General features: G+C 39.2%; 1 protein-coding gene across 2 annotated transcripts in view; it reads left to right on the top strand.

The window, feature by feature from the left end:
- Positions 1-14,533, top strand: part of ERICH3 (glutamate rich 3) — a 34,682-nt gene that overhangs the window by 13,526 nt on the left and 6,623 nt on the right. The window contains exons 5-13 of one of the 2 annotated variants that reach the window (XM_040565678.1): positions 1,376-1,504; positions 2,170-2,250; positions 2,740-2,895; positions 4,216-4,434; positions 4,855-5,035; positions 6,390-6,576; positions 8,555-8,853; positions 10,975-11,193; positions 12,533-13,042. In XM_040565678.1, coding sequence (XP_040421612.1) covers positions 1,376-1,504; positions 2,170-2,250; positions 2,740-2,895; positions 4,216-4,434; positions 4,855-5,035; positions 6,390-6,576; positions 8,555-8,853; positions 10,975-11,193; positions 12,533-13,042 — 1,981 coding nt within the window. Of the gene's footprint in view, positions 1-1,375; positions 1,505-2,169; positions 2,251-2,739; positions 2,896-3,110; positions 3,354-4,215; positions 4,435-4,854; positions 5,036-6,389; positions 6,577-8,554; positions 8,854-10,974; positions 11,194-12,532; positions 13,043-14,533 lie in introns of those variants that run through there. The other variant, XM_040565679.1, reaches the window with a different exon arrangement.

Below are 14,533 nucleotides of genomic sequence, written 5' to 3'. Positions count from 1 at the left end.
CTGAAGAGCCTCAGTCATTGAATCTTTCATACGTGAGCCATTCCAGGCTTCTCATTACTGTTACCATTTTTTTAACCTTTTCTGGTTCTACTGTTTCTGGTTTGAAATGGCAAACCAGAACTGGATGAATAATTTAATATAAGTGTTGCGGTTCTTCTCCTAGTAATTCTAGCCACTATCTGCATTTGATTGTTGCTGAGCACTGAGATCATGCTATCAGTTGTTTGCCTATCCACGTGATATTTACTAGAAACAGTGCGTAAGTAATGAAGAGAGGTTTCAGAAGTCTTTACTTTGGTGTGATGTGAGTAAAGCTTGTTTCTGTGGTTTCAGAGCCATGAAATCCCACAGAAGCCAATGGTTGTTCTCCCCATGAAGTCATCTGAATGTTTATGGGAAAATTTTTTCTCATTTTGGCTAAAATATCCTCAACATGTTATTTCTTTATTAGGAGCCTGCATACATTAAGAAGAATGTATTGAGAAGCTAGCTGCTTCTTTGAGCAGTTGAAAAACAATGTCAAGTCTTTTAGAATTTAAATAATACATTTATGAGCAATTCATCAAGAAAAAAAAAGAGATGTACTTGAAAAACACTAACTCTGGTAATTGCAAAGACATCATTTACTGACGGAACTTCTGCTGCTAGAAGATGGAAGCAGCATAGTTGTTGTGGGGAAGGAGTGTGACTAAGGCTTTCTATTAAGGGACTCTGCACTTGGATAATATTGGTACATAAACCCAAACTGCTTCTTTCAGTGAGAGATGTAAGGGAGATGCCTGTGGATATGTGATCTGTTTCTCTGCTGCGATGCCACATTGGTACTCAAGAACCTGGCAGGAATTTGCAGTGTAATTTATTCTTTTCTCACACATTCAGTGAGTGTCTGAGTAACTAATCTAAAAGGAAAGAAGAAAGACAGATAACTGAGAAAATGAGGATGAGAGACATAGCTCTCTATTTCCAGAAGTATAGTCAGTCTACTGGGGAGCTTTTGAGGAAAAAAAGGTAGGAAGGGGCAGCAGTCAGGGCAAGGAAATGGCAGAGGCAAGCAAATTTAAGAGAGACCTTCAACCAAACTAAGAATTGGGAGATGCACAGAAAAAAAGGCAGATGAATTGAATTTGGGAGGATCAGCAGCTGGTGAGGGCTGCAGAGGAATGGATCAGAGAAGGGAACAAGTATTTTCCCTTATCCATCTCTCATTCTGTCCTTCTTCCCATGATTTCCTTCCTTCCTTAGCAGGTCATCCATTGGGTCTAGTCAAGCTAATTGTCTTAACTGTCCAATGAAAGAGAGGCAGAAGGCAAGCTCAAACATGCTGTTTGATACCTAATTTTTAATACCTCGGATACGTTCATTTTCGTTCTTTTAGGTGGAACGATCCAGAAGATCAGTGGAAGGTGCTAGCCCTGTGCACTCCCCACATCCGCCACTTGGTCCCAGAAATCATTATGGACTCCATCCTTTAGTGGCTGGAGAACCAACTAGCCATTCACAAATGGTGAGTTTCATCAAGTGCTTCATATGCTATAATATTAGCACACATAACCAAAAGTGTGCACATATACCTATGACATCTGTGCCTAGCCTAGACCATTGATGGTCCTGATTGTTGCAGACTAGAGCCTCATTCTTCATCACTTGTATTTGGTTTCCTGTTTGCAGGATTGTGTCACTAAAGAGAAATTTAGGGAAGCCAATGTTGCAGGAATGGCACATTAGAACACATAAAATTAATTTTGCTTTGAGATAAATCTGCTTTAATCTTTTTCCTTTTATCTGCCATGTCACTCAAGGTTGGGTATGTATCAGTACAGTAAATATGGTCAATAAATACTGTGGCTGTAGGCAAGTTTACACATGTTGTAAAATCCTGAAAACAAGGGAGGTCTTTTAGAAAAAGGAGTTGAAGGGATGAAATAAGATGATGATTAATTCCAGAAATCTTTGCTTTGAAGCTCTGACTCAGAAGCCTCTTACTCTCTGTTAACATGTACAGAAGGAATGTTAATATACTCTTGAAATACAGTGATTCCAAAGTCTAAGGTCAAAGGCCAAATATATAGTACAGTTCTAACTGGGTCTTCATTTCAATAATGATAACCTGTGCAGATTGAAAAAGAGACTTTCACTCCTGAATGATCTTCTTCTCTTCATCCCATACAGAGGGCACCTGGACTTACAGATTATAGTGGTGGACATCCTTCTTATCAACACCGATCCAAGGAGACTTCTTTTTTTAAGATAGTGAGTTAATTTAAAATTTTTTTTTGATGTTAAAATGTTAACTTGATATTCTGAAGGGTATAAAAGAGAAGGATGAAATAAATAAAAGTCAGAAAAATGATGAGTATTGAACAAAAATAGACATGATTTTATTATGAGTTCTCTGCATCCATCTGCTCAAGTCAGCAAAATAGAGCATATTGCTATGGTTTTTTATGAGTTCATTATGTTTGTTTCAAAGTTAGACCGTGAATGGACAGTAACAAAGGCTAGATTTATGGCCAAGGGTTATTTTGGAAGTTCCAGTTTTTGGATGCTCAATTAGAGATCCCTAAAGGAGTCTTGCTCTTCAGAAGCAGAAGGTACTAGAAAATAAATTTGGAGGTACCTGAGCTCCACTCATCACTTCTGATTATCTTGATCAGTGATATATTTTTTTCTGTATGGTACTGCTCTGCACTGGAAACTATACACTGAGATTTTCTAGCTGTTTTCTTTTTCCTTTTCTAGACTTCCTGTCGACCACATACAGCTCCAGGAAACATGCAACACCCACTTCGACTCCAGCCACTTCACAGCTGTGCTGTAGTAGGGTCTGTTCCAAAGACTTCAAGCTCTAAACAAAAGTGCCATGCACTTGAAAATGATCAGCAGTTAGCTAGTGGGGTGAGGCCATATTTCATTCTGAAAATAATATATCTTAGTGACAGTTTTGTAATACTGCTAAATACTGTAGTTCCCAGAACTATATACTTAATGTAGATAATACGCCTATCAAATGGTTAGCAGCTTTCACTAAACTCTCTTTCTTATCCTCCCCTTAATTTTCAAGACATTATATTAATGGTTTAATGCGTGGTCACAGCCAGGAAAAATGTGATGACTTCTCTTTCATAATGAAAGATCTGTTACGTAGAGAAAAAGGCAGGCATGCAGTTAACACTGATAACTCAGGAATATTTCCTCACAGTCTTACAAGTTTTCATTTTCATCTACAGTTGCAAAGTAGCAAAAACCTTTCTTTTTTTGTACCATTCGTCCTAGTAAGCCCCACTAGTGGGGACAGAGAGCAAGAACTCTTTAGAGTAACAAAACAGTCTTCAAGTGTACACAGTTACTCCCAGGTGAGATTTGGATTTGTATTCTGTCCTAGAAAACCATTATGTAACTGGCTTATGTTAGGAGTTCCTTGGGACTGGAAGATTTTGGAATGGGACTATGACCTGGTACCACTGACTGGCAGACACTGTATGAATAGCTCACCTCTGCTGTGTGTTTGCTCTGGATTGTGATGGTCACAATCCTTTCTCCAAGAATTTTCTGGCTTTATTTAGTACTGTTATATATGTCTACTCTCAAATTATGTGTGATTTAAATGGTTTCTTTAATGCTTGCTACTGACAAAACAACTAAATTAGTTACAGATTATGAAGACAGGTCAAAGAGCTCAGATCCAGTGCATGCAATGCTTGCAGAATATCGTGTCTTCCGTTTCAGGACCCTGGTGTTCTGTCTGCATTTCCTCCTGAAGGAGGACTAAACCTCCACTACAAATGGGAAAGAAGCATTGTGAACCCCACCTCATATAATTGGTGCCAAATCATGCTACTATTGGAAGATTCTGCTTCCTTTGAAATTTGCTTGCCAGTGGAGAGAATACAGCAGTGCTGTGGGGTTGTGCAGAGTTCTATCTGCTTGTGAACAGGACTCTGCATGGTTACTAGTAGTACGTGGTTTACAATACTGTGTATATCTATGCGTGACATTTTCAGCCAATCTGATCTTGGTTTCTCCATTTGTGCCTGTTGCTTTGCAAATTGGAAAAAAGAGTTTAGCACAGAAATGTTTTCACAGAACAAAATTGTGGAGGTATGCAATTCTAGAAGTATGTGTGTTTCTAAAAGTAAAGAATAGCAAAACCATGGTTCAATATGTTCAGTAGCTATTTTTGCATGACCTGTTTAACATGGTTAAATTTTTTTTCAGGGGGAGAAGACTGAGTTAAGACTTATGAACTCAGTGGAACATGTGACTGGTAAATCCCCATATCGACTCCCTGTCATTAACAATTATGTGATACCAGTGCCACCTCCCCCTCTACAAAAAGGAGACAAGAGTGTAAAGGCAACAAGAAATGGGATGCACAGAGCGAGACGATTTTGCCCCCCCACCGCACCAAATGGCTTAGAGCAACTTTTAACAAAGGTAAGTTGTCTCTTTCTACTTCTCTGTTTAAGTACAGGTATATTACCGTCCTCACTGATATATTCAGAACTTCAGGGGGATTTATGAAGCACGCTGAGTGTATGAAAACTTCATCTGTTACACTAGATCTCCAGCCAGTAATGCCTCCTGGAAGAGAAGTTACAGGAACACAGGATTGGAATGGACTATATGGGTCATTAAAGCTGGTCTGTCCAATCTCAGGCAATTCAATGCAGTGGATTTTCAGTCCGAAATCTTTCCTTGCCCTTCTGTATGCTACAAAACACTTTTCAGCTTAAGCAGCTCAAGGACTGTCTTAAGAGTGAAAGCTTCAGGTTTATGCAGTATGTGTATCATCATTGTGCTCACCTTTTGTTATTGTTGGAAGCTGAGTGCATTTTTATGTATTTTCTGCTGCAGAATTCTGGAGGATTACCTAAGCCCTCATTACGCAGCAATGCATTTGTTACCATGATCTTTCTAGGAAAAAGTGTGCATTTATCTCATGATGATGCTGATTATAAAGATGAAGTCAAAGTCTGTCAACAGCACTGTGGAGGAGAAAACCTTTGTGTCTACAAAGGCAAGCTGTTGGAAGGAGGTAAGGATAAAGAGTGGAAGAGTTCATTTTGATTCTGGCAACATCATCTTTTTGGCTAAAATACTGATGTGATATCAAAATGATTTCAGCTGAGCTCAGTCAAGATATGTGCATCCAGGGATTTTTCACCATCTGCCTTCAAACAGAAATCTGGATCTACAGTTTCATAATTGAAATTGAGGTTGCAATTACTTCTGGAAATTGTTAGAAGGAGTTTAGAGAACTGATTTATCAAAATACTGTTAGATTAGATTAATCATACATCTCTATACAAAATTAATAAAATAGTTGTAGCAGTAAACCATCCATAAATGTTATCTTTTTTGACTTGCTATAATATATCAATGCATGTCTATTATTCCAGAAAGAAAAGTACCTAGTGAGAGCCCAGTTTCCATCTCTTTTATATGAATGTGACTCCATCAATATCTTAAGGGTTACTCACACTGGTTTATCTCATCAGTAAAAGTCAAACTATGTTCTGGAAAATTAGGAAGAGGAAATGACTGGGAGATTTTCACTCGTGAGAAAGAGAGCTATACCCCTCATTCCAGCTCACAGAACCCGCTGTCTGCATTTGCATTTTTACTGGATATGGGAAGATGGTGCAGAGATCGCTGCACTTCAGTCTGTCCACTGGGGTTATGGGTGCATTGCAGTGTGTCCACAGATCTGATTTAAAGGTACTCATTGCAGCTTTGTCCCAGCTGTGCAAGAAGGTGTCCTTTGTGTGTCCTCCTGTTATTCTGAGCCACATTCATACCTCTTAGGGAACCTGCTGGAGTAGTGCGGTTTCCTCCCTACTTGTGTGTGCTCAGTTTTCTTTGGAAGGATACCATGAATTGTAATTAAAGGCAGTACAAATCAGTCTCTCTTGGAATGGAGCAGGGTAGGAGCCTCAGTGCTCTTAAAGTTTGTATGCCTAACAGTGCCCTTGCAGAGTAGCTTGAAAAAACTTCAGAAACGGTAGCTTTCAGCTGCTTAGCGTTGCTATGAGTAAGATCATATTACTTCAGGCCCAGAGCCACTAATATGTGTGGCAAAGTCTTTTTTTTTTTTTTGAGATGAGAGTCTCTGGTTTCTATTAATGTTGTAGCAGCGAGTGGCTAAACTGGCGATGTATTAGCTTGTTGCAGGCGTCCATCCTGGTACTCCTGGGTTGGAAAGAGATAAGACTGTTGTGTTTGGAGGAGGGTAGAGTTTTACCAACTAACTAATACAGCTGAGAATGGAAGAACCCGACCTCAGAGGGCTGGATGCTCTGGCAATGATGTAGATGAGATACAGCAAGTGCAGTGGGCTGACCATAAAGCATAACCTTTTTCTTTGAACTCTTTCATTCCTGTGGTTTCAGAGACCTTCCAGTTTGTCTCAAAGAGGCACCATGGTTTCCCATTCAGCCTCACCTTTTTTCTCAATGGGATGCAAGTGGACAGGTTGAGCTCTTGCTGTGAGTACAAACATCAGAAGCGTTCCAGGCTGGGAGGCAGACATGGATACTTTGGGTTTCTTAATGTGGAAGGAGCATCGCCTTGCTATAGGTATGGAGTCGCATGCAGTTTTTTTCACAGGGTCTCAGCAGCCCAGTTTTTAGAGTATTTATCACTTGTTTCCTCTTTCGAAATCTTTCTGGCATTCTACAGCTCTGTAGAACCTGGTCAGTTTCTGAGTACCCCTCCCTTGCAACCTGCATAATTAAGCTTACCCTTCAAACTCCTACATTCAAGGATGTCATCAAAGTCAGCTGACTTTTGTGCTGCCTCTTCAAATACTCTGTGGAGTTTACATAGCAATGGACAATATTTGCATCATAGCACTTCATCTGTCAGCTTGTCAGGAAGGCATTCAGTGCATCATCAACAGTAGAGTTTGGAGGAATAGGTGTGGAGTGGTATAAGCACGCCACCTTCATGTTTCTGGTGGAAGCGATAGGGAATATCAAGAGTGTTGTTTAGTAAGTTGTAGTTTTGGGGGTTTTCTTTGTGATTGTGATAAAAAGATCATTTATTGAACAGCTCTGCCTCTAAAGTGTAATTCTGCTGTAATACTCCTGGCTACAGAATATGGCAGTACTGAACGTTAGCCATGTTTCTGAAAACAAATCTGTGCAGAGAAGAGTTCCATTATCTTGGGGCAGAGGTCAGTGCTGTGAGCAACAACTGTGGTTTTGTCAAGAAGCTTTAATTTTAGTATAATCTTCCTTAAACTTCCTTAAACTAAAATAGGTTAGATTTAGACTAGACATTAGGAGAAAAGTCTTCACTCTAAGGATAGTGAGGCATTGGAATATGTTGCCAAGAGTTGTGGATGCCCCATTCCTGGAAGTGTTCAAGGCCAGTCTGGATGGGGCCTTGGCCAACCTAATCTAGTGGGTGGCATCCCTGCCTATGGCAGGGGGGTTGGAGTTAGATCTTTAAGGTCCCTTCCAACCCAAGCCATTCTATGATTCTATGACTGAGTATCTCAAAGGTCCCTGAAAAGTACCAGGAATAATTAGTCTCTTCTTAGAAATTGGCACATTTACATTTTATGCCTGCAAAACTAAAAGATTTCTAGACTTCTTGATGATGGGATATTCACAGTAGTTTGTAAACAGCTGTAACGTGAGAGAAAGTACATCTAAACTTTACATATGAAAAGCATTTTGGGTGGAGGAAATGTTTTTAAGACATAGTTTTCTATGAAGAAAATACAATTATCCACAGAGACTTAAGATTAGTTAGTGAAATTTCCAGTTTCAGTTTCATTCTGCCTGCAGATTTGAATCAACTTATTACATGCAACACAATGTCCTCACACTCATACGTGGTGTAGAGTTGTTCATTATGTCTGCAAGTAATGCTAAATCAGGAGTAGGAACTCTGGTCTCTTACATGTTTCTCCTAACTGTAAGAAAGGGAATTTGGCACTCCTTTTATACAAGAGGAGCAGTCTCAACAAGTCATTCAAAGTGTTTTGTTTTTCAGATGTTTGGATTACTGTTAGATAAAAAACAGAACAGAAACTTTAAATAATCCAAATTCAATACCCCTCTTCACCCACAGTTATTTGACCCAGCAGGCAAATTAAAAAATGTTATATTCATAAAACCTGTGTTACTGCTTTACTTGTTGATAATGCAGGATCTGTATCCAGCACACCTCTGACTTGGAGCTTGTCTGCCTTTCACAGTGATTGTGTCTTTGCAGATCATGCTTGGTGTAGCTTGAAATTAATGAACACTTTTGATAATTTTGACTCTAAACTGCTTATCCTTCAGTTGTCACGTTTAAGTGCAGATAGCCTTACTGTCCTTCAAGGGAGAATTGCATCTGTGTCTATGGAGCACTTGAGGATTTTAGGGTGCTTCTCAAAGCCAGTCATTATCAGTATTCTTGTAGTCTGAGAGGTGAAGTGGAGGCAGATATATGCCTGATCTCACAACTGGTAATGAGCTGAAGAGCTCACTGTCTACTGTTTTTCCATTGTTCACTGACAGAAAAATGTGATACTTTCCAATTCTCCTTTTTTTTTTTGTAGGTGCATTATTGCAATGGGTCTGGACAAAAAGCCATCCCCTCCCAAGAGAACAATGGAGAAGGACTATGAGGAAAAGCAAGTGGGTTCCTGGAAAGGTGGAGTGCACAGTGAGCCAAGTGATAGCAGTGTTGAGCAGAAATCAAGCAAAGATTTGGTGTTAGTCATCTTACCAGGTCATAAAGCAAGTGTGGAAACCATTGAAGAGAAAATGGAGACTGGACAGGAGTATAGAGGAGAAGAAAGGAAAAAACTATTCAATCATGAGACTGAAGATAGTCAGGAAGACACTGGTAAAAATGGTACAGTATTCCAAAATACAAGCAGGGGATGAAAAATAGGAGAGGGTAATTCCAGAGAAGGTATGGGACTGTGGGTCTCCAGCTCACTTGGTGGTGTCCACTCTTAGGACAGCTCATGTGTGAGAAAAATGGTGAAGATGGTGAAGTTATCAGTGGCTGATAGCTGGGAGGAACATACAGCAGCAAAATGACACCAAGATTGAGAGCCAGGTGAAATACCTCGGTCTTATCTGTTGCCAGCGGCAGCAAGATGCTTTGTTCACGTAAAGCGCTTTCCAGTCCCTTCTCCATCACACAGCCCCAAGCACCATGTACCTGCCACCCACCCTAACCTCCAGCTTCCTCACTCGTCTGAACATTCGTTCCCTCTGTCCCTGGCCTCCCAGCTCACCTTTCTTGCCTCCTCTGCTCTGACCCTGCTGTGATGATCATCCTTTCCCTTTACCTAGCACTCCCATTGATAGCTGTACCTGGCTGACCTTACCCCTTTTGATTGAGCCCCACCTGGTTTCTGTTGACAGAGATTTAAAAACAAAGACCAGAGAGAGGCTGCCCTTGCTCTAACTTTGCCCAAGGGATGTTTCATGTGGTGGACAAAGATGATATTTGTGGTATAAAAATGATGTGTAGCAGCTCCAACTTCATGCGGAGAATGTGGCATTTTCCCAGTGCCACCTAATACTAGTCTCTCTTGTCATCAGTCTGTGTACACCTCTGCCTGCCCCTAAAGGAAGAGACAGCTAGCTCCGCCTATTCTTTCACTCACTCCTTGTTTAAATGCCTTTTTCAGAGTAAGTGTTACTCAGAGATTTTCATTTTTACTTCCTAATCCTATTTTTACTTTCATAATTCTGCAGTGCTACTGCACAGCTTCCTTGTTAGTCCTAGCGGATGTGCTTTTGTGATTAATCAAGCCTTTTTCCTTCCAGGGTGGTAGGCATCTTTCTGACAGTTACCTAAAGAGGCCTTGTTTCCAACAATGCAGTTGGAAACTCAATTGATTTTTAATACTGAAAATAAATATACTTATTCCCTTAATCTGTGTTGTCTGGGTAATTGTTTATTTGCTTAATTGCTTCTGAATCAGATAACTGTCACTTCTGCCCATGGCATTCTGTCACTTCAGGACCTTAAAAGCACTGATGGAAAGAAAAAAGAAGTGAGCAATTATGGTGAAAGGTGAGAAGTTACGGCCAAGAGGGACAGCTGGTGTGTCAGTAGTGACAGTTCTCCATCATGATGTAGGTGTGTTGCTTCTCTGCAGCATGTGCAGTGAGCTAGTGGTAGCAGTGGAATTACTGAATTTTAAATGGAAATCACAGACATCTCTAGTCTTTCTGGTGACTGGGATTTAAAATAGTGCACTCCTGGCTGGAAAGGAAAGGATGCTTTAATGCATATGCATGAAGACAGCTTTTACCTATAGAGCTGAGCAAAGTTATCTATCTTATGTTACATGTCAGGCTAGTAGGCTGGGAAGAAATCCAGACCCTGTTGATGTAAAAATAGTAATTCTGCTGTAAGCGTCATTTGTACTAGGATTTCATCTGGGAACTAACTGAGCAAATTAGAATAGTGTGATAGCAGAATGCTCCTCTGCAGCACCCTTTGCCTAGATTTAATTAATTAACTCAGTTTGTAAGGCAATTCTTTGTTAATTAGCTGTGTCATTTGTCTTACTTTGTGCTACCATATATTACCTTTCTCCACTTTTTTCTATTGCTTCTATTTTTTTTCTCATTGCAATGTGTTTTTCTGCTGTAATAAGAGAGTGTCTTGCATTTTATTTTTGAGTTTGCCTAACTCTTAATTCTTGTAGTCCTCTCAATGGCTAATGATTTTTTTATTTATTGTTTTTATTGTATTAATCATACTTTGCACATCATTCAGTAGCTTTATTGCATTTGTGCTACTCTATTTATGAAGACTGTGATGCTTTTTTACGATAATGTGCTCTTACTATTCCTGTCTGTGGTTTTAGATTGTCTCATGGGTTTTACAACGAGTGAACAAATGAAAAGAGAAAAGGAAATTAATGAAGTTAACCTTTGTCTGCTGAAAAAGAACTTTAGTAGTTGTGAATTCCATTTCCTGTCTCAGAGTATGATTCTTTTATTTTAGACTATGATGAAGATTTTGAAGCAGAAGAAGTTAATGAAGAAGGACAGACTAGTGATCAAAGAAATGGAATGTCAAAGTCATCCCCAGATGATGAAAAACATAATTTAGACTATGAGAAGGAGGGTGAAAACTCTTCACAGAAGGCACTGCAGGCCTCTGTCAGTGAGAGAGATGAAAGTGATGGATATTCTGACAGTGACTTGGAGGATGACAAACAAGGTTAGTTTTTTTATAATGAGGCTTAGAGAAGTCGACCTGATGCATGTTTTATATGTTGTGCATGTCCAGTAAAGTATGTTGAGTCTGCATAGAAAAGATCGTGTAATGCCTACTGAACTGGTAAAAGATAGCTATCTTACCTGTGTTCTTATCAATTCCGCCAACTGTCATGGAAAAAAAGCTAACCCTATGGGGAAATGTAGGCATGTGTCAGCTCACAGTAGACATAGCTGAACTGTTTAGTTGCAGGAATAGAGATGGCACCAGTCCGCACCGTTAGAGATTAGTAGCTCTAAATACTTGGGACAGATAAGCACTTAATGGTAAACAACATCCATGAAGCTATGACCACTTACACTTCCTGGGGATGTGCACTTTTATCTGAGAAGTCACCAGGAAACCTGACAAAACACCTTGCATTTCAGAACTGCTGTCTTTAATGACATAAATTCTGAATAAACCTCAATTTTATACTCTGCTAGATCTCTGGCTCTGCTTCCCCACTGTGTTTTCCCACCACTGTAAATCACTGGAGTCAACGGTGGTCCCTTGTAGTTAGTAGGCCTAAATGGCTTTTTCTTCCTTGAGTTTGACTAACCTCTTCTTGAATCCATGTGAACTTTGGACACTGGCAATGTCCATTAGAGCAATAATCTCTACTGTTTGGTTAAATGTTATTGAAGAATTATGCTTTTTTTCCCTGTAAATTTTCCATTTATGAATTTCAAATGATGCTCCATGTATGTTTTATTAAAGGATACAGTGAGCTTCATTTCCTATTCAACTTGAGTGTTTTACGTATGATTTTGGATATCTTTATGATAATCACTGAGATAATTTACCATCTCTGAAGGTCTTCAAGAAACATGTAGATTTAGAAAGTAGTAGCATGGTTTAGTGGTGGACTTTAGTACTAGTTTAAAGCTTGGACTAGATGATCTTAGAGGTCTTTTCCAACCTGAATTGATTCTATGATTCTATAACAGGAGTGCACTGAAGGACTGCTGCTATTGTTGAAATCTTTTATCAAACAGAGCTCAAGAAACTATTCTAAAACTCATCTTAAGCATATTTACAGGGGCTTTTGAAAGTGTATTTTTTGTGACTGATGGAGCTACTGAGGTTCATTTCCACTATCAGAAAAAAATATGTTAAATGGCTTTGATTTTAACACTGATACATTTGGGCAATGCTCTCCTATTACTGTTATTGGAGTTTTGTCACAATATCTTCAGATGGTTTAATTCAGAGGTTGATATCAGATGAGTATCTGTCTGTGGCCAATGAATGCAAATGTCTTAGTGACGAATACTAAAATAAAATTGTTTTCTATTTCTAGATTGGAGGTCTGCACATTCTCTCTCTCTCTCATCCACCAGTGCTCAGTATAGCAGTGGAGATGACTCTGATGTTGAAAAGATGGTAGAAAATGTTAAGGGCAAAGAGGAGTATGATATCAAAAAGGCATCTGATAACACAGCACATGCACAATACGGAAATGAGAATGGGGAAAATAAACTGTTCAAAACAGAGGCCAATCAGGAAACTTTTACACTGGAAAAGGAAGGCATACGTGAAGCAGAAAAGACAAAACCGGAAGATCTACGAGCAGGGGAAGATACTGAAATTTTTCATGAAAACATAATGGCAATACAGCATCAAAGTCCTGAAGTTAATTGGGAACTCAGAGAGGCTGGGGCAGTAGAAAGTAACATAAAGGAAGATGGGGAGAAGAATGCAAGTAACAAGAGGGACAATGGGGAGAAAGATGTTCTAGTGCCTTTGGAAAATAATATGATGGAAGTGGAGAATAGAAATGAAGAATTTCCTCAGAGTGACGAAGGAGGTGGTGAGTACAGTCCCCCTGCAAAACTGTGATGTGATCTGTGAATGCAACTGTTGCTGTATTTGCCTTTATACTAAGTCATGGTGCAGCAAGGGGAATGCAGTTGCTGGACTATTTTCAAGCTACTGAAATACTCTCTATATATTGCTGTGAGCTAAATAACCAGAATGTAACCTCATTTTTTTGTCTTTTCTAGGATTTCCAGTGTAAGGCTTTGGCTATTCTGTTTTTACTTCACAAGTTAGGTTTCACATATCATGAAATTACTATAAAATCCAAACATAATTCATTACTTATAAGAGAATCAGTGTGCCAGACTGGGGAATTCTCTTTATAATGTGGAAATACTAGATTCAAAAAGAACGCCAAAAAAATGCTATGTGAATCATGGTGGAGCAGATGAGGATCAAAACTACATCAGTAGTTCCATAGTTGTTTTGCTTTACTCTCTCATGGATTTGTTGACAAGGAGCAGATCTGTTAGTTGTGTGACACCTTAATTTTCTGACAAAATGGGCATCTTGTGGTTTTCAACTTTACCTTTATAGATAATGGGCACGTAAAAGAGGGTTAGCCATATAAGCAATGTCTGCATTATTATAGTTGAGGAAGGGGAAAAATATAAGCCCTTGCTTTACAATGTCGTTTAGGTTATGGGAGAAATTTCCTGGATGTAGTTAAATCAGGCAGTATAAAAGAATGGTCACCTGCACTGGTGTTTACGTAAAGAAGGAGAGGCACAAGCCATGGCAGATCAAATTTCTAATTGTCTTTGTCTATGCTCCATTAGCAGTGGAACGTATAATGCTTTTCTTTTGTTTTGAGTTCTTTGTTCTGTTTCTATTGCTTTCTGTTTACTGCAGTGCATATATCTAAGACAGCTGTGTGTGGAATACACTCTTCAAATGCTGGAGCTTAATGCTTGACAAATCTGTTGCTGCTGGGTTACTTTGACTGTCTCGTGCATTGCTTTTGCTTTGTTATGCATTCAGAATTGAGTCAGTAAAGACAGTAACATACTATTCATTGAATAATGCTGAAGTCTTCAAAGATGTTTGCTTCTGGAACCCTTCTCTTCACTTGTATGAAAGGAACTTGAATTTAAGCAGCTTCACCACTAGGCTCAGATGAGTTGAGTAAGGACTGGTGAAGAAGAAAGAACTCTAAAAACATACAGAACAGGAAATTACATGGTAATACAAAGCCAAAGAGAGATCAAATGAATGTGTAAAGGTAGTAATCTCATGCTGAGTTAGCATAAGACGATAGCATTGTTCTTAGCATAAATTCTCATATGCTTACATTCAATGCACTTGGTTTTATGGCTATAGGTTTCAACAGAGACCCTCTATCAAGTATAGATAGAATGTCCCGATGTTACACAGTAACAGCATTTATATATATAGATATATATAAACAGCATTCTTAGCCAAGCCCTGCATCATCTCTGCTGCCAGAAGACTACCTGAGATTCAGGGGTAGACCAGATCAAGT

Source organism: Cygnus olor, chromosome 8, assembly GCF_009769625.2.
Source record: "Cygnus olor isolate bCygOlo1 chromosome 8, bCygOlo1.pri.v2, whole genome shotgun sequence".
Lineage (NCBI taxonomy): Eukaryota > Metazoa > Chordata > Aves > Anseriformes > Anatidae > Cygnus > Cygnus olor.
Note: the sequence above shows the minus strand (reverse complement) of the source record. Positions and strands in the feature narration are given on the sequence as shown.